We start from the raw sequence: 20,847 nt of genomic DNA on the forward strand, positions 1-20,847 counted from the left end.
GAAGAATATGAATTACAGCATCCCAATGTGAGATCCTAGGTGTTTGTAAAAATTGACTCAGTACACTCACTGCATAAGAGATGTCTGGTTTAGTGATAGTGAGATAATTCAATTTCCCAACAAGTTTTTGATATCTACCTGGGTCTCCAAACAACTCTCATTCCTCTTTCAAGAATTTATGATTTGGATCCATAGGAGTGTCAATAGGTCGTGCACCCAACATGCCGATTTCTTCTAGAAGGTCAAATACATTTCCTTTGAGATAGGTTGATACCCTCTTTAGGTCTACTGGCTTCAATTCCAAGGAAATATCTAAGCTTGCCCAAGTCATTTGTCTGAAATTGATCATGTAAACACTATTTCAGCCTAGCAATTCCAGCAGAGTCACTTCCAGTAATTACAATGTCGTCCACATATACAACCAACAAAATGTGACCTGCATCACTATGTAGGTGAAATTTCAAATGGTCTGTTTGGCATCTATGAAGACCAAATGTCAATACAACATCAGAAAACTTCCCAAACCATGCTCGAGGAGATTGTTTCAAACCATATAATGCATTTTTTAACTTGCATACAGTACCTCGATACTCCCCCTAAGCAACAAACCCAGGTGGTTGCTCCATATAAACTACTTCATGCAAGTCACCATATAAAAATGCATTCTTAGTATCCAGCTGAAATAAAGGCCAATCTAGATTAGCAGCAAGAGAAATCAACACTCGAACAGAAGAGATTTTGGCAACGGGAGAGAAAGTCTCCTCGTAATCAATGCCATATGTTTGAGTGTAACCCTTAGCAACCAAGCGGGCTTTCAAACGTTCCACCTAACCATCAGGATGAAATTTGATTGTATATACTCATTTAGTTGCTTACCAGGTGGTAGTGGAACAAGATCCCATGTCCCATTATGGTGAAGGACATTCATTTCATTTTTTATAGTTGTCCTCCATCCCAGATCAGATAAAGCATCCTGAACTGTCTTAGGAATATAAAGTTTTGAAAGCTGAGAAGTAAAACATGAGAATGAAGGAGATAAGGCATGATATGAGACAAATTGACTAATCGGATGTTGAGTAACACAAGATCGAGTACCTTTGCGGAGAGCAATATGTGGAGAGTCTGAAATACTGGGTAACTCAGGATCTAAAGATGGAGACACGGTTGGTAAAGGAATGGAAGCCAGCGGCCGCAAGCGATGCGAGTAAACCTGTAAAGGAACTGGGGGAGGCATGGAGGAGGGTTGGGTAAGGTTGGGTGAGTGTGAAGAAGAAAGTGTAAGAGTAGGTAACGGTAGAGCATCACGCTCAATACTCGAAGCTGCGTCCGAGAAATAGGATATGCACTGAAAGAAGGTAACATCAGCACTCTTGAAGTAGCGTCTAAGAACAGGACTATAACAACGATATCCTTATTGAGTTCAAGAATAAACAACAAAAAAACACTTGGTAGAACGTGGGTCAAGCTTATCAAACCTGGGCCAAGGTTATGAACATAGCAAATACACCCAAAGATTTTTGGAGGAAGAGTAAATGGTGGTGATGAAGGAAACAAGATGGAAAATGAGAGGAACCATCGAGAACTGATGAAGGCATATGATTAATAAGGTGACAAGCAGTAAGAACACCATCACTCCAAAATCGTTTAGGAACATGCATGTGCAGTAAAAGTGCTCAGGTTACATTTAACAAATGACGATTTTTGCGTTCAGCCACCCCATTTTGTTGGGGTGTATAAGAACATGAAGTTTGATGAACAATTCCTTTGTTACTTAAGTAAGTAGCAAAGTCATTATATTGATATTCTCTAGCATTATCAGAACGCAAAACTTGAACCCTTTTGTTAAATTGGGTTTTAATTTCTTTCCAAAACACTTTGAATATGGAAAGAAGTTCAGATCTTACCTTCATCAGAAACACCCATGTCACACAAGAGTAGTCATCAATAAATTTGACAAAATACTGAAACCTATTTGATTTAATGTTGATTGGTCCCCATATATCAGAGTGAACAAATTCAGAAGGACTCGATGCTCGTTTATCAACCCGAGGTGCAAAAGACACACGATGATGTTTTCTAATTTAACATGCTTCACAAGGAAAGGGAGACATTTCCTAGATTCCTAACCTGACACTTTAAAAGGGAAAGAGAGGGGTGACCAAGATGACAGTGCCATTCATAAGCAGATGATGAGGAGGATGTAAGAGCTCGAGTGGACTGTTTAACATCAAGATAATACAGACCACCAGCTTCATGTCCTATACCAATCTTGTTTCCCGTCTTGAGATCCTAAAAGACACATGAAGAGGGATAAAAGGTCACTGAACATTGAAGACTTTGAGTAATCTTAGTAATGGACAACAAACTAAAGGGACAACTAGGAGTATATAGAATAGATGACAAAGATATAGAGTCAGGGAGCTTAGTGGATCCAATGCCTGTAACTTTAACAAGAGAACCATTAACAAGAGTAACTTTTTGAGGATGTCACAGTATCCAACTTAGATAAGACAGAGGACAAACTAGTCAGATGTTCATTAGCTCCTAAATCAATGATCCATGGAGCTTGAGTGGATGAGGCAAGACATGCAAACGTTGTACCTGATTGGGCAAGAGTAGTTGTGAAAGATGAAACCCGTGTGCGACCCAAAAGCTTATCATAGTCATCCTTTGATATACTAATCATATCTTGGCAAATGACTTGATTAGCGGATCCAGATGGTCTACCATTTAGATCCGAACAATAGTTCACCGAGTGGTTAATGTGACCACAATCGGTGCACTTACGAGATTCTTGACCTCGAGTGCGATAACCTTTGGCATTACATCCCCCACGTGAGCCTCTACCACCTCGGCCTCCACTCCCACTAGGAGCAACATATGAGGCAACTGCATCATGTAACTGTAACTCAAATTTAGTTGTCATTGATGCAGAAACAATATCACAACTGAACTTGGAGATTGAAACTCCACACAATATATGAGAAAAACCACAATTCAACTTGAGAATCCAAGAAACACGCTCTGAATATGTAGAAACTTAGCTCAAGTACCTGAAAAAACAACATTTCGGTCCTGTTTCGGTCAGAAACACACTGTATCGACCTATATCGGTTCTGAATTGGACTGTTTCGGCCGGAATCGGACCGTATCGGCTAGGAACCGGTCAGTATCGGTTATGTTTCGGCATGTATTGTACAAAACCGGGCTTGTATCGGCCGGTATCGGTTTGTATTGGGTATCGGCCAAAACCGATTTCAACTTAAACCCAAAACTGGATTAGGTTATCCTAAACAAGAATAAGTGGTATGGGAATTACCTTATCCTCGTTACCAAACAGGAGTTGTAAAGAAAGTTTTGATAACACCACTAGTATTCCAACTTCAAAAAGGAAGAAATAATTTCCTGATAACTATGCTAAGAGTCTAGTGTTCTTGGGTTTAGTTTATCATAATTAGCTATGTTATCAATGTTCTCCCAGATGTTGTACTTAATTAAGTTCTTTTCCTGGACCTTTTTTTGATCGGTGACTTTCTGCTGTAACTCAAACATGAAAGATTAATTATTTTGGTTTTGAAGCAAAAAGAATTAGTTGGTGGATAACAAAAATTCCGAATTTTATGTGCACAAATCATTTAGTTTTAGTCTCCCTCGTTGCATAGAGGTTTGAGAAAGCTCAGTCCAGATCAACACATATCTAATTAAAGGCAGAAAACTCATTTGTATAGAATTTTGAGAAAGCTAAGCCAGGTCAGCACATATCTAACTAAAGACAGAAAAGGGCTATTTACACCTTTTATGTGCTGGCATTTTTTTCCCACGGGCTCATCCGCTTCCACATTCTTATGGTTAGACTCATAGTGGGAAAAAGTACTTTTGAGATGAACATAGGTGTCTTTGCGTTGCTAGGTTTTTTACTCTGTAAGATCTTGATTTTAGTTTACATCAAACTTTCAAAGGGTGGGAATTATTTGCCACACATGGTGTGAGAGATTTTCTCCAAAGAAATGGTATTTCTCAGAAGTTTTTACTTGATGGATAGTTCCCATCTGTCTGTCTTCTTTTAATAACATTTTAGTCCATGCAGTTACTGTTAAACATGACTTTGTTCTCACTGAAGTTTTATCAGTGAGAGATCTCCATTATGTTTCCTACACCAGCTAGCTTCTTGGACACTATTTTTTTAAACAAGTGATTAAGGAGAGCTGTTGTCCCTTTCGAAGGCACTCAAAAGTGTATATCACTGTCAATTTAATCAATAAAACAGAATTCTTTCCCTTGGTGGCTTTACATCTTTTACCATAGGATCCCCCTTGCATCCGAGTCCATGTAATAAATATCGGGATAATTTATTTCTCTCTTGAGTTTTGAAATCTCTATCAAGCCTGAGATCGATATGGGGCGTATAAACAATGCAGTATAATTCTTCATACCAGATGTCAAGGAAGTTCAATGATATATGATTTGATATCAAGTATCAAACGTGTTCTGTGTTCTACTTGTGTGTCTGCAAACAGCAGCAGAATCGCCTACCCATTTAATTGTTTACATGATCACCGAGAAAAGAAAAACATTGTTTGTATGATCCTCCATTCTCTGGGATAAAATCTTACATCTTCTAACCTATGGGCAACTTGCATTAATCTGGTTTGGCTCTTGCGACTCTCTCTCTCTCTCTCTCTCTTGTTGTGTGTGTGGACGCATGCATTTAATTCTAATTTTACATTCTCTCTTCCTGAGGCTTCATGCCTGTATTGGTCAAGTTTATGTTTATTTTGAGCAACTACAGCTTTATTTGAGGGGCTTCTATATATAAAGTGTGATATAAATGATTGAATAGCATTTTGAACCTTCTGTTCTATGCATTGCATTCAGTTTCTACAGCATTCTTTTCTCAGAATGTCTCTGCTTTTTAATATTGAAAAGAATAGTGTGCAGAATTGACAATTGACAATTCTGATTGTCAATCCTTCTGTTTCACTGATGGATCGAGGGCTCTAAGTGCTGGTTGTGTATGATGTTTTTTTCCCCACGTTCTATCAATGAAGACATTGTACTAGCAATTACCCTGAAAAAAAGTGTGTACAAGGGCATGCTTGTGCTTGACTATTTATACTTTTTAGCTATGCTGATGATAAAAACAGTTTTTTGGTATGCAAGGGATTGAAATCATTGAACTATTACCGGTATATATCAGTTGGGTGCTGTAAGAAGTAATTAAGGGTTCCTAAATCAGCTGGAGGAAGTTCTCACATGCATAAATTTTAAATTTACTTCACCCATATCATTTTAGATTACCGCATATTGCATTGATGTTATTTTCTTTTCTATTTGCTATTTCAGGACCATGAAAGTGTTATAAGAGCAATTTACACTGGGTCCCAGTTCTTGGAAAGTGTTGTTTCTGGCAGTGAAGTTGGTATAGTTCTTGAATCTACGAGTTTCTATGCTGAGCAAGGTGGTCAGGTATTGTGTGCCTTAGGTTATTGGGTACCTATTTTTAGAAAATGCAAGGTATGATTAAACCTTTTTTAGCTGTGCAACTTGTTGAAAGCGAAATGGTGAAATAAAAACAGATTAGTATGTGTGCATGATTCACAAGTGGCTTGGATGCTATCTAAGAAAAGCTGCTTTTTGCTGCAGAGATGGCAGGGGAAGAGTGTGAGTAGAATGTAATACTTAAGCTTAAAATATAAGGTGTATCTAATTGTACAGTGTTTTTTAAATGGATGTAAGTACCCAGAGCTAATCCTAACTGGAAGGGCTGGGTAAATATGCGCATGTTAAATATATGATACTGACCCATGTGGTTTGCCACATAGGATATATGCTTTGAGTTCTGAGTTATTAGGTCTGTTGACAAAATGAAGATGGCACAGAGACAATTAAATTGGAGAAAGTTGATTTAATCACATACATCTAGAAAAAATGAGAAGGAAGGTGAGAATCCTACCTAAAAACGTATAAATTTGGAGACAGAATAATTGTGATATTGGAGGTTATTATATGAAGGGGCATTCATCTATAACAAGGAGGAATGGGATATAAGCAGAAAGGCCGTATCCTCATCTTGTTTTTTAATGTAATGGGGTTCTGAGACTTGACCATCAATTATGCAATAATCTTGGCCATTTTGCTTCTTTTTCTTAATGAAGCTTAGGCAATTCATATAGTTTTTGTGGTTCTAGATTTTTGATACTGGATCACTGGATGGTCCCTGTGGCTCATTTCAAGTTAGTAATGTTCAAATTTATGGAGGTTTCGTTCTTCATATTGGTTCTTTTTCTGGAGAGAGTGGCAAATTCTCCTTGGGTGACAAAGTAATCTGTAAGGTAAAATTAGCATCATCTTATAACCATTATTATTTGTTCTTGTCCTCTTTTCTTTTTTAACTCTTTCCAGTTCTCTAATGATTTCTGCAGGTTGACTACGACAGGCGTAAGCTCATTGCCCCTAATCATACCTGTACTCACATGTTGAACTTTGCTCTCAGGGTATGCATGACATTGCTAATGGTCATGAACTTGCAAAGTTGTGGTTGTTAATCCTTTTGTGATTGGACTTTAAATAATTTGTAATACGAGTGCAGGAGGTGCTTGGAAATCATGTTGACCAGAAGGGATCTATTGTTCTTCCTGAAAAATTAAGATTTGACTTTTCACATGGTAAGCTTTATTGGCTCGCAGATTGGGTTATTTTGAGGGTACTGAATCGCTTTAAGATGCTGCTGAATTTTGATAGGCAAGCCAGTAGATCCTGATCATTTGAGAAGGATTGAGTCAATTGTGAATGATCAAATAAAAGCTGAATTAGATGTGTTTGCTAAGGAGGCAACTCTTTCTGAAGCCAAACGTATAAATGGTTTGCGAGCTGTTTTTGGTGAAGTATGATGCTTCAGTTTGTCATCATTGTCTTCTCAACTGGCCTTTGTATGCCTTGAGTTCTAAACTCCTGCATAATTTTGTCTTTATGCTGTAGGTGTATCCTGATCCAGTTAGAGTTGTGGCAATCGGACGAAAGGTTGAGGACCTTCTGTCTGAACCAGAGAACAATGAATGGCTATTGATTTCTGCAGAACTCTGTGGAGGTCAAATCTTGTAAATTATGTGCGACTTTTTTTACGTCCTTTCCCTGAACCTTTCTCTGAATGTTGTATTGAATGTCTCATGGATACATACATCTAGGGACACATATATCGAATACACGGGAAGCTAAGGTATTTGCCCTATTATCTGAGGAGGGAATTGCAAAGGGAGTACGGAGGATTACTGCTGTCACAACTGTAACTGCTTCTAACGCAATAGAGTTAGCAAACTTACTTGAGAAGGAAGTATGCGATGCATCTACGATAGAAGCGAGCAAGCTGGAAAAGGTTGGTTATTTTTTCTTCTTCTTTTTTCCTGGTTTGGTGCTGACAGGTATAGGTGCTCAGTTTTCTTGGCTCACTTTTAGCCTTTACGGTGCGCAGCATCTTGTCTCAGCAGCATCTTATTATTTTTAATCCTGACGTCTCAGTTCCTCTTTTATCATATAAGTGCCACTTTATCATGAGCATGTGTTGGATGCACATTTCTGAGACATCTCATTATCAATTTGATAATGCAAATATTTTTCAATCTTATATGAAAACCGATATATAATAGTTGCCAACCATGTTTCCACGTTTGTCAAAAATCTCCAATGTGCAAGAAAAAACTGCGAGTTAGACCAGACATGACCTTTATATTGGGAAACTAGGTGAAGATATAATGGTTTTGTTATAATTAGTGTTGTGTTAGGATTTTTTGTTGCCATCTTTTTTTATTTGGTGAGTATAAATTTCATTAAAAAGTGCAGGTGCAATCCAAATACACAGGAAGTGAAAAAAAAAAAAGGAGAGAGAGATACAAGAAAGTAACGTAACTATACTCTGTCCAAAGGAAGAGGGTATTGAAAAGGAGAGTTTTGAGCTGCTGCTTGTTCTCGATTCTTAAAATTTGTCATTCCTAACTCCTAGGGGTTGGTTCAAGTGGTAAAGGCCTTGGTCTTGGTGGTATGCTCCTCTAGGTCTAAGGTTCAAATCCTCTTAGGTGTAAGCAATTTCTAGGTACCATCAGACTTGGAAAACTAACCCTTGAATTACCCGAGGTGCACTTGTGGAAATTCCTTGCCGAGGGCCTGTGCACCCCTGGGAATATTTGGGATTTGTTCTCGGACACCCTGTTCTAATAAAAAAAAAAAAAAAAAAAAGTCATTGCTGTGACGCGCCGACTCCCAAGTACAAAAACAAGGGAATCGTGATGTCAGGATGATGACAACACGGGTCACGCATCCCAACGAAATGTGCTCAAGTGTGTGCAACATGTAAGAGTGCACAATAAAATCGCAGCGGATAATATAAATAAGTCATCTAAGTACCAGAAATTTAAATACAAATAATCAAAACAAATTACCTTTAAAGAGTTATATAGTCATCCCAAATATATTACAAAGGCAATACATAAATTGATAAAAAAAAAACGAAACTTGATAAACAGGACAATCCCAGATCACTCCACCAGCAGAGCCAAGCTAAGGCTCGTCATCCTCATCTGCATCAAAATCTGCGATACCATAAAATGGTACCACAGGTAAGTATAAACCAAACAACTCTCAGGATAAAAATATATTAATGCAACCAACATGCATTCATACGACAAAATCCACTTAGCCATAAAATACCATTTTTTCCCAAAAATGATTATTTCCAACACACGCCAAAATCCCATTTTGGCCCAAAAACATAGTCTATCATTTTTCTAGAAAATGATTCACACAAAACAAACCATTTATCGGACACTGTAGGCGGGAATCGCAGGCAGGACTCTACCACCGTCCCTGCTTACCACCATCCCTACCGCGTGCACCGTAGGCGGGAATCATAGGCGGGACACAACCACCATCCCTGCTTACCACCATTCCTACCGCGTGCACCGTAGGCAGGAATCACAGGCGGGACTCTACCACCATCCCTGCTTACCACCATCCCTACAGTTCCTTTCCACACAATGAATACTTATCACACAAAATGAATACATATCACACACCATGAATACTTATCAGAGCACTGTAGGCTGGAATCACAGGCGGGACTATACCACCATCCCTGCTTACCACTATCCCTAGCGTGTGCACCGTAGGCAGGAATCACAGGCGGGACACAACCACCATCCCTACTTACCACCATCCCTACCACGTGCACCGTAGGAGGGAATCACAGGCGGGACTCTATCACCATCTCTGCTTACCACCATCCCTACAATCTCTTTTCCTTTTTCTCAAACCAGTCAATCTAGCCGTGTCAAACACACTCAAATCATTTCACATGAAAATCCAATTTTCAGATAAACACATGAACATGTATACAATCATGTAAAAACCCAGTTTTCATTTACAAACATGAACATGCGTGCAAATATGCCATATACATGAAACAACACCACAACAACCAACAATTCACAATACCAACCAAACACACAACTCCGTCCATAATCCATCCGACCCCCGAACTCCTCGGACTCAGTCCGGCATGTCCAACCAGATCACAATAATATGTGTTAGTGCAAAAATACATTTAAATCACGAAAGTTCTTTGGAAAAATACTTACAGTGCTATATAATAATTTTTGAAGGATCATGAAGCTGCAAGAAGTGGCGGCTCAGCAACGTAACAGTGTAAAATACACTGTGGCCGTGGGTTTCAAAAATTCACTTTTCAACGGAGACAAACTAAGATCCGAAATTGATAGGGTAGGGCCTAGAGAGGTCGGTGAAGCCAATGGTAGTGGTGGTTTGCCGTGGGTGGCGGCGCAAATGGTGGTTTTAAGGCCAAAAAGTCCGAAACGGAGATGGAGTTGAATGTGCTTCACCGGTGGAGGATCGGAGCTGGGGTTGGGTCCATTGGGTTGCTCGGAGGTCGAGGATGAAGTGGTGAAAAGGTGGTGGCCGGAGGTGGCGCGACGGCGGCGCTGGAGCTCAAAATGCGCTGCGGCTTGGAGGGGCTCGTGGGGGCAAACGCCGGCTTGATAGGAGTTGAGATTTACGGGGAAGAGTCGCCGGCCGGTGGGGGAGTGAACAGGACGGGCGGCACGGCGGCGGTGGGTTGGGTGGAAGGAGAAAACGGACTGGGAGGGAGCGTAGGGGCTTCGCGCGCGGGGAGAGAAAAGGAAGAGGAAGAAATGGGGAAAAAGAAAAGAAAAAGAAAAGAAAAATGGGAAAAAGAAAAGTGGGGAAAAGAAATGAGGTTCAATCCTCACATCTTGGGTCATAGAAAATGATCCAACGAAAATGATTTTAAAACAGCAAATCCATTAAAATAAATTAAACGTAATGATTCAATGAAAATAAAATAATTAAATCCCACAATCTATTAATTTAAAAGAAGAACAATTTAAATGTACAAAAATAAATAAATATTAAGAAAACATAACAATTTAATTTTCACAATTTAAAGATTATAAAATAACCCATTTAAAATATCCGATAATTATAAAATAAGAGAATAAATTTTTGAATTATTAAAAATAATCATTCAATGAAAATACACTAAAATACGGGGTGTTACAATTGCTCTCTCCAAATACACCACCGTATGAGACAAGTGGAGGCCATCTTCCACCCTGTTGTGGTTTTTAGACCGTTTGAACCCTTTCCAAGCACCAAAGAAATCCACCATCCCTCTGGGCATTCCCGAAGTCAAGCCCACCCATTTGAAGAAGGCAGTGCACTAGCAATCTCATTATGGAGTAAAAGATGATCAAAAGACTCTAGATGCATCTTATACAAGCGACACCAATCAGTCTTCTTGTGGTTTCTTTAGATTATAGATTGTGAGAATATTGCCTTGAAAGGCTGTTCAAGGAAAAAACGAAGATCTCGAATGGACCTTAGTCTGGCAAATGCTCATCTAAGGAAAGGGGTTGTTATCATTAGGAATATGGACAGTCAACGCTTTCTTGGAAGGGGCCTTAAATGAATGCGATAAAGGCCTTTCCCTTCTCTTGATCTGGTGGAATACAACAGACTAATGAATGCGATAAAGGCATTTACTTCTCAGTCATGTGCTGCTTTGATAAAGCTTACATTCCACTGGTGCTTTGACTAACACTAGGGACTTCGAATACGATTTAGGACAATGCTTTTGTGGAACTTCGTTCTTTTTCGCCACATTTCTTATCCCATGGAGTAATGCATATTACGTGTGTGCATATATTCTGCTATCCGCCTGACACAATCTGATTTTCCTCTTTGCAGACAGTAGCTTCTTTGAAAAGTCGTGTGGACTCAGCACCTATTCCAGCAGCCAGAAAAGCAGCTATCAGGGCAAAAATTTCCGTACTTCAGGTATTGCAGTGTGCTAACATGTTACCGGTTCATTAAATTGTGCCTGGTTCTGTGTTTTTAACTGCTCCAGATCTGCTTATATCAATGAACCCCCCCCCCCCCCTTGGGCGCTCGGGTTCTGAAATGCTGTGTACTTATAGAATCAAGTGAGAAAGCTGCAAAAGAAGATTGCTGAAGAGAATGTACAGAAAGCTGTCAAGGTCACAACTGAGGCAGCTGAAGTTGCTGCTTCCGATGGGAAGGCATTCTGTATATCCTGTGTTGATGTTGGATTGGATGCAGCTGCAGTACGCGAAGCAGTTCTGAAAGTCTTGGAACAGGTCATTACTGTTCACTTTGCTGATATTTTTCGTCTGTCAGGCTGTTCTATGACTTGGGTGGCAGACATTATTTAGTTTTCAATCAGACAGGGGATGCATAAATTTATCACTTTGAATTCGGAAATTTAGGAATAGTAATCTTATTTATAGTGAGAAGGCATTTCACATCTTTCAAGAAACTGTTTATTCTAGTTTCTCATGGTAATGGATCCTTTTCTTGATGGTCTAGTTCAAGATGATGGATTTTTGTTTTGGATGTCATAAGCTAGTAATTATACCCTTTTAAAGTATGTCTCACAGATTTAATTATACCCTTTTAAAGTATGTCTCACAGATTCTTACACATTATTGTTAGCTCAAGCATAAAATATTGAGATTGTTGTGATGGATGATGGACAGGGGATATCTGCTATGGTTTTCAGTAGGGATGGAACCACCAATAAGGCAGTGGTGTGTGCTGGGGTGCCAGAGAAAGCAGATAAGGGTTTGGAGGTGTCAGAATGGTTGACTGAAGCTTTGGGGCCTCTAAAAGGACGATGCGGTAAAGGGAAAGGTGGTCTTGCATCGGGCCAGGTTAGTAATTTTCACATGTCCGCCTTCAAATGTTAAATTCTATTGTCATAAGCTTATGAGGGGCAAGGTTTTGAAGCTTGGGTCTGAGCCATCACTTGAAAGACTGGTTTGAGTGAAATTGATTTAGCTGATTCAATTTGAATAAGTTGAAGTTGAAAGGATTTTAACGCATTTTTTAAATAGTTCACGGAACCAGTTGGATCGGCAGATTCAGACCCTTTTTTTTTATGTCGGGAACCTCTCCAAGGCAGGGCCATTCGGACCTACCCTTGTAGAGTAAACCCCAGTCCCGTGCACCACACCCTCGGAAGTTTTCCTACACGGAACTGGTTAAATCGCTGGCTTTTCAACAGGAGGTGTGGCCCCTAGAGATTGTTTGCACCCAAGGGGATTTGAACCTTAGATATGGGGGGACAATTCAGACCGATTCTAACTAATTTTAGTTCAATTTGAACGATTCTAACCAATTTATTCTTGTACGAAAATATGATAACATTAAACATATATTAATTTTTTCTCCTTGTGTTTGGTAAATAGAATTTTTTTTTAAGAGAATTTTATTCCAAGTAAATAGGCATAGCCCAATTACAGAGGATGTATACAAATGAGTACACCTAAATACAAGCTAGAATAGAACACAACTAAAACAACATATTATAAATATTCCAATTACAAACTAGATTCTTCACCCAAAAACTTAAAAGTACTAAAGAAAAACTCCATAAGTTCCCCCATAGAACGTTCACTGTCTTCAAAGCACCTGCCGTTCCTCTCCAACCGAAGGCACCAAATCAAGCACAAGGGATCATCCTCCACGCTACTGCACTGCTTCTACTCCTCCCAAGACCCTGCCAGCAAGCAAAGAAGTCCACCACATGCATATGCATCACCCAAGCAATACCCACCCTCGCAAAAATCCCATTCCATAGCATCGTCGCCACCTCACAATGAAGGAAAAGATGGTCAACAGATTCTGCATCCTTCTTACACATATAATACCAATCAACCACCAATAAACCTCTCTTCCTTAAATTATTCGTGGTTAATATTTTCCCAAGAGACACCAACCAACAGAAAAATGCAACTTTATTAGGCACCTTAGCTCTCCAAATACATTTCCAGGGATAATCTTTTTTTTATATATATAAGTAAACAATTGTATTAATAACAAAAGGCTTAGCCCAAGTACACAAGAGGGCATACACGAGTTAACGACTATCTAGGAAGAAGAAAAAGAAACATTGAAGTCATGAATGCCCAGGCCATTAAAATCTACAGCTATGGCCCATAAAAATAAAGTTCTAACAAAAAGTGATCTAAGTTCTTCTATAGAGTGTTCTTTATCTTCAAAAGTCCGGTCATTATGCTCCTTCCATAGGCACCACAAGATGCAAATAGGCACCAATTTCCACATAGTTGTGATTTGGGGGGCTTCTCTTAGGTTTGTCCAGCTGGCCAAGAACTCAACCACTGTGGCTGGCATGACCCAAGCTAGCTCCAACCCGTAGAACACATCATCCCATAGCTCTCTAGCAACCTCACAATGTTATAGAAGATGATTCACAGTTTCACCACTTTTTTTACGGTGCAGCACCAGTCTACTATGATCACCCCCCATTTCCTTAAGTTGTCCATCGTCAAAATCTCACCCAATGAAGCTAACCAAGCAAAAAATGCCGCTTTAGGAGGTGCTCTATTTCGCCAAATTTTCTTCCATGGAAATTGGTTGTCTTGCGATTGTGTGAGAGACTTATAAAAAGAACGAACCGAGAACATGTCTTTATCTGTTGGTTTCCACCACAACCTGTTAGCTCATTGAATGTTTGGTCTCATGGAGTATAGAATACGAAAAAAATCCTCAAAGCTACCAAAGGGTTTCCGGTTCCATAGTATATCTCCACAACCATTTCCTAAGTAAAGCCCTATTAAATATTCTCAAGTTTCTAATTCCCTGCCCACCAAAGGAAATTAGAGAGCATACCTTATCCCACTTGACCAGGTAGAATTTGAATTCATCCCCCATACCACTCCAAAGAAAACCATGATGCAATTTTTCGATCCAAGTTGCCACACTTACTGGAATGGGGAATAGAGATAGAAAATACGTTGGTAAATTGGACATAATGCTTTTGATTAAGGTGATACGACCACCTTTCGACAAATACAATCTCTTTCAACCTGCTAATTTACGTTCAATCTTCTCAATCACTGTATCCCAGATCGCTTTGGCCCGTGGTGCTGCCCCCAACAGAAGACCAAGGTAATTCATGGGAAGAGAGGAAACCTTACAACTAAGAATGTGAGCCAACTGTCGGATATTGCTAACATTACCAACCGACACCAACTCTGACTTGTTGAGAGTACCCCTAGTGGGTCCCCAACCAAGAAACTAGTCACAAAACCACTGTTAACCAAGGCCTATATCATTCTGCTAAGCGCCTCCATAACTATGACAAATAAAAGTGGAGACAAAGGATCCCCTTGTCTTAGGCCTCTCAAACTGTTGAAGAAGCCAACTGGGTTGCCATTTACTAACACTAAAAACTTCATCTTTGAGATACACCATCTAATCCACGAACACCATCTCTCCCCAAAACCGCATCTCTCAAGCAAGTAAATTAAGGAATCCCAATTCACATGATCATATGCTCTCTCCATATCCAATTTACATTAAATCCTCCTATTGCCGGATTTTATACAACTATCAAGGCATTCATTGGCAATGAGAACTGAATCCAGAATTTGCCTACGCCTTACAAAAACGTTTTGGGGTTTCGAAATAATCTTTCCCAACACCTCCCCTAAGCGATTTGCAAGCACCTTGGATAAGATTTTATACACCCCATTTACAAGACTGATGGGTCGATAATCTTTCACTTCCGTTACCCCAAACTTCTTAGGAATAAGTCCAATAAAAGTGGCATTTAGGCTTTTTTCAAATTTCCCAACTGAAAAAAATTCCTGAAACGCCTTCATTAAATCCTCATTCACCACATCCTAACATGTTTGGAAGAATCCCATTGAGTAACCATCAGGGCCAGGTGCTTTATCTTTAACCATTTCCCTCACCATCCCATGAACCTCTGCCTCCTCAAAGGGTCTCTCCAACCACGGAACACTCTGTGACTCAATGGACTCAAAGGCTAGTCCATTAAGCTTTGGCCGCCATCCCACCTGTTCAGTAATCAAATATTTAAAAAAATCAGCAACATGCTCTCGATTCATAGGAGTCTCTGTACAAGCCACACCATCTATATTCAACATTTCAATGTTATTATTTCTCCTATGCGAGTTGGCCACTCTATGGAAGAACTTCGTGCTTCGATCACCTTCTTTCAACCACAATGCTCTGGATTTTTGGCACCAAGAGATCTCCTCCAGTAATATAACCCTCTATAATTCTAACACCAAATCTATCTTCTGGGCTTACTCTTCCATAGAAAGGACCCGGCCCTCCAGTATCCTTTCTAATTTGTGTAACTCTCTCAACATAGACTTTTTCTGGTCACCTATATCACCAAAGGACTGAATATTCCAAAACTTTAAATATTGTTTCAATGCTTTCAGTTTACCTGCCAAAATGAAACTAGGAGTGCCAAGTATATGATAGGAGGACCAACATTGCCTAACCTTGTCCACAAAGCCTTCAGTTGTCAGCTACATATTTTCGAATTTAAAATACCAACACCCTCCTTGAATCCCACCGCAATCCAAATAGGAAAGTGATCCGAACAAATGCGAGGAAGCCTTTTTTGACATAGATCCGGATAGTGGCTTTCCCACTCCGACGAGACTAAAAATCTATGTAGTCTAGTCCATGTATGGTGGTTTGACCATGTAAAAGCTCCTCCAATGAGAGGAAGATCCACCTACCCCAATTCAAAAATACACTCTGAAAATTTCATCATTGCAGGGCGCATCCTACTCTCTCCTGATCATTCGCTTGGGAACCTTATAATATTAAAATCTCCACCTATGCACCATGGTGTGTCCTACCAACTATGCACTCCCACTATTTCGTCCCACAGAAGTCTTCTATTGCTATTTAGGTTTGGGCCATAGATGCCAGCAAACACCCACAGAAAATTATCTTCCACATTCTTGAAGTGACAAGCCATTGAGTACTGACAATGAATTCCTCCATTTTCTCTAGCACTCTTCTATCCCACATAATTAGAATACCTCCCGAAGCTCCATCAGATGCTAAATAAACCCAATCCACAAAGGTACAGCTCCATAAACTTCGAACAATTTTTCTTGTGATAAGTTTCAGTTTAGTCTCTTGTAAACACACAATGTCTGCCTTCCACTCACGAAGTAAGTGTTTCACCCGAAGACGCTTATCAGCCTAATTGAGCCCTCAGACATTGCAAGAAATAATTTTGGGCTTCATAAAAATGCAGCTACTCCCTTCACTTCAGATCTTTCTCTGCTTGCATTGCCTTCATAGTTTAAAGACCAAGTTAGTCTCTTGAGCTCCCTCTACTTTTTTAAACCTAATTTCTTTTGCTGAACATGCCCATCTTCAATGGTTGTGAGCAAAGGCAAGAATTGTTCTTCAAATCCCTCACATTCAATTCCCACAACATTTTGTATTTCCTTTGCCTTGTGTATAACCCAATCAAAGAAACTATACTGACTTGGCAGAAAGCAGTTCAGGGGTACTTGCTCCCCAACCATGTCTATCACGTCCATGGGTGTCCACTTTGGCTGTAGCGGCACTCCCATTTCTTCTTCAACACAGTTTGGCCTAGCACCCCACTCCGAGGGGTCTGTTATAGGCACTAACATCTAAGAGAGTCCCTATGAAGCCTCCTTTGTGTTCTGGCGGGGAAACCACCTGGTTGGGCCTAAGAACTGACATCCGATGGTGCAGCATCAACCATAACCATTTCGGGCTCCTCCACCAACACCTCACTCTTTAACAGGTCCGATGTCTAAGCCACCTTCGACGGTTCTATGACTATGAACTTGTCTGTCAGGACCTTCGCCGGCGAAGTCTGGAGCCTCCCGCCGGTAGAAGACCCAGCCACGTCCCCACCTCTCGCTCTCCACACGGGCAAAACAACCGTCGTGGCCTTCCCCTTGGTTTCCTTCATGGGCTGAAGCCCAGGACGTGGGCCCTTTGGATTTGGGCCACTAACTCTTTCATAAGCGGCTACCCGAAGCCTAGCTTGCTTACTACTATTACCCTCACGGGTTGAGGCCCAGCTTGCATATTACTTGGGTTGGGGCCCAAGCCCGTAGCCTTATTCTCCTCAATACAACGTATTAGAGCAGCCATATTCTCCTGCAGATTAGTCAGTTGTGCTTGCATGTCCTTCAGAGTATTTTGCACGCCATCGTCTGCCAGAGTGACAGCGTGCCTACAACCGCCTTCCTTCCAGTGCTCCCTGTCTAAACTTGTTCCCTGGCTATTTTTGTGTCAGGCTATTTCCATTCCTTGTCCTTGTAAGCATCCCATCGTGGTTTGTTGTTGAGCACCACCACCAGCCCCACCACGATAATGTCCTTGGGACTGCATCAGTGCCATCGTTTGCACCAGAGCCTCCTTGTACGACCGATTTTGTGATTGACTTCCCATCCTCAGCAGTTTCTGAAAACTTCACCCAAGTTGTGAGACATGAACCCCACCCTCAAAATACCCTCCTCAACGCATCTGCCATCCTCCTCCATCCCGTCCCCTCCTTATCCTCTGGTACAAAGATAAAATGTCGCCTTCCACCCCCACCGTATTCTACTAAGGCCATGAAACAGCCATGGGCATTTGAGTACCTCTGAGCAATGAAGCTTCTGGCACCCTCCCTTGAAGTGGTATAAAAGTCCTTCGTCCTCCCCTTCAAACACTCTAGAGCTTTTGCAAACCATTGCACCGAAATCATCCCAAGTCTCACTTCCTCAACCATCTTCCAGCTACTTTCTGTAATGAGCAAGAAGCTTTCTTCCTTCCTCAAACCGAATGTTTTCATTTATATAACTAAATTTCTTCTAAACCCCATCCTACTCCGCGACCCCTATGATTCAACACTCAGTCATGATCTCAGTTTTTGAACTCACTGCTTAATCCCACCAGGCCTCATCGGAGTTTTTGGTTGTACAGAAAAAAATTTTGGTTGTACGGAGAGAAACTAAAATTGCAACTAATTAGTGCATGATTCCCTAATCCTGATAGAAATGCAAACTATTCACAAGATAGATGATTAAAAAAGACTGGGAAAGGTTGAGATGCCAATACACTGAATACCATGTGATACTTTGTTGGTTCCAGGGATAATCTTTAACGCCATGACTGGTTAACATCTTGTAAAAAGAACTCACAGAGAATCTGGATTTTCTGCTGGCACCCACATCAGACAATCCTCCCTGTTCTGATCAAACTTCATATCATATAATCTTCCAAAGAAATCAGAAATTTCACTTCCCAATCCTGCGCATCTCTGGTGAATTCCAGAGTCCAATGAAACATATTATTAGAAAAATAATAAGAATCAGCCACTGCAGCCCCTTTATTTTAGCAATCCTAAAAAGATTAGGATACAAATATTTAAGAGCTGAATCCCCACACCAAGTATCATGCCAAAAATAAATCTGTCCCATCCCCCACTTTAAATTTAATAGTTTTGACAAAATCCCCCATCCCATCCGAATGGTTTTCCACAAACCCACCCCCATACACCCCTCTTACTTCATACGTACACCAACTCCCCCAAATCCTCCCATATTTAACATACACAATCTGTCCCCATAAAGCATTCTTCTCATTAATATACCTCCAAATCCATTTTCCAAGAAGAGCTTTGTTGAAAAGCTTTAAATTCCACACTCCCAAACCTCCACTAGCAACCGGAAGACAAATCTTATTCCAACTCACCAATTGAAACTTTATTTCTCCCCCCCCCCCCCCCCCCCCCAATTACCATCCCACAAGAAATTCTGGAAAATCTTCTCTAATCTTGTAGCCACCCCCGAAGGCAAAGGAAAAAGAGAAAGGAAATATGTAGGAAGATTAGACAATGTACTCATAATCAATGTAAATGAGAAACAGTAATGCTGCCCCGAGACTCATCACCCACCATAAATCCCGACAAAAATCTCCTTTCCCCAGCCGCTTCAATCATACAACTCAAAGAATCCATAACTAATACAAAAAGGAAAGGAGATAAATAGAAAAACTGAAAGATAACAATGAAATTCTTTACTTTATTTAGTTGAATAGAAAATTAAAATAGGAGTGGAATGAGTATCTTGTATTTTATGTGTGATTGTGTAAAAAATGACCATTGTTACGAGCTTATACTTAGAAGAGTTTTTTTCTTTCTAAAAGAGAATATTTTAGGAAAAATGAGGACAATTGAGGTCAAATACTTGAATTTATATCCTTCTTGAAACTATTTAAATTCATATCCTATTCTTATTGAAACTATTCAATCAATTCATGTTTAAAACTCTTTTATATATGATTTTGAATGCTTAAATTGTATTATATTTATATATTTTGATATTTTAACATTGAAACACCCGATTCAAATGTATCATGAATTGTCCGATTCATTGAATTGGTTCCTCCTTGATTCTAAATCCAAATCCCATTTTTCGAGCCTTGGTCTGAGCAGTTGATAGGTTTGATCTTAAGTTCTCTGCGTGGTGAAGGAATTAGTTTTTTTTTCCCTATTTTCTTTTTCCTGATCTGAGGAATTAATTTATTTGAACAATAAGATTTCTGCGAGGGGCAGGGTGTTAGGATGTAGTTTCCTTGATAGTTATCTACTTACCCACCAAAGCCTTCTCTTAAGCCTCATTTGGAAACCCATCTTATCTTATATCATCTCAACAGGTTTGATCTTAAGTTCTCTGCGTGGTGAAGGAATTAGTTTTTTTTTCCCTATTTTCTTTTTCCTGATCTGAGGAATTAATTTATTTGAACAATAAGATTTCTGCGAGGGGCAGGGTGTTAGGATGTAGTTTCCTTGATAGTTATCTACTTACCCACCAAAGCCTTCTCTTAAGCCTCATTTGGAAACCCATCTTATCTTATATCATCTCAACATCCAAACGTGGTCTGTCTCATTTTGTATACTTTCCGTGTACATGGGCATTGCCTAGTTTCATTCGATTCAATAAAGATTCTTACTTTAAAAAAAAAAATCATCCACTTGAGGCCTAATTAGAGCATTGGCAATGGTCTAGCCAAAGTCAAAGCAAAAATTTGCCTAAAACTACATGTTTTGCCTAAAGCCAAAGCCATTCAACATATAACCCCCACATTGGATTATTTATATATTAGTCAAAATATTAATATAATATTATTTTTTTAATAATAATATTTTTTGAAACTTTTTTTTTTTTTCCATATTTTGCAACTACACTAGCCATATATAAATTAATAATTAGCAATAGCAATATTAATAACCATGCACAAAATCAGTTATTTAATATTATTATTGACAATGTTAATTAATAGTTAGAGATGGCAACCTTGGGCTTGGGGTATGCTCTCCCAGGTCTAAGGTTCAAATCTCTTTGGGTGCAAACAATCTCTAGAGGCAATTGGACTGGAGGATATTTTTCCTTGAACTACTCAAGCTGCACTTGT

The 20,847-nt window shown here is 39.8% G+C and overlaps 1 protein-coding gene across 2 annotated transcripts in view; it reads left to right on the forward strand.

The window, feature by feature from the left end:
- Positions 1-20,847, forward strand: part of LOC121254863 (alanine--tRNA ligase-like) — a 38,617-nt gene that overhangs the window by 16,775 nt on the left and 995 nt on the right. For both annotated transcript variants that reach the window (XM_041155049.1, XM_041155048.1), the window contains exons 13-22: positions 5,344-5,466; positions 6,189-6,332; positions 6,423-6,494; positions 6,590-6,665; positions 6,742-6,884; positions 6,979-7,087; positions 7,185-7,372; positions 11,272-11,361; positions 11,502-11,681; positions 12,081-12,254. In XM_041155049.1, coding sequence (XP_041010983.1) covers positions 5,344-5,466; positions 6,189-6,332; positions 6,423-6,494; positions 6,590-6,665; positions 6,742-6,884; positions 6,979-7,087; positions 7,185-7,372; positions 11,272-11,361; positions 11,502-11,681; positions 12,081-12,254 — 1,299 coding nt within the window. The remainder of the gene's footprint in view (positions 1-5,343; positions 5,467-6,188; positions 6,333-6,422; positions 6,495-6,589; positions 6,666-6,741; positions 6,885-6,978; positions 7,088-7,184; positions 7,373-11,271; positions 11,362-11,501; positions 11,682-12,080; positions 12,255-20,847) is intronic.

The sequence above is a fragment of the Juglans microcarpa x Juglans regia genome, chromosome 3D (genome assembly GCF_004785595.1).
Source record: "Juglans microcarpa x Juglans regia isolate MS1-56 chromosome 3D, Jm3101_v1.0, whole genome shotgun sequence".
NCBI classification, from domain to species: Eukaryota; Viridiplantae; Streptophyta; class Magnoliopsida; order Fagales; family Juglandaceae; genus Juglans; species Juglans microcarpa x Juglans regia.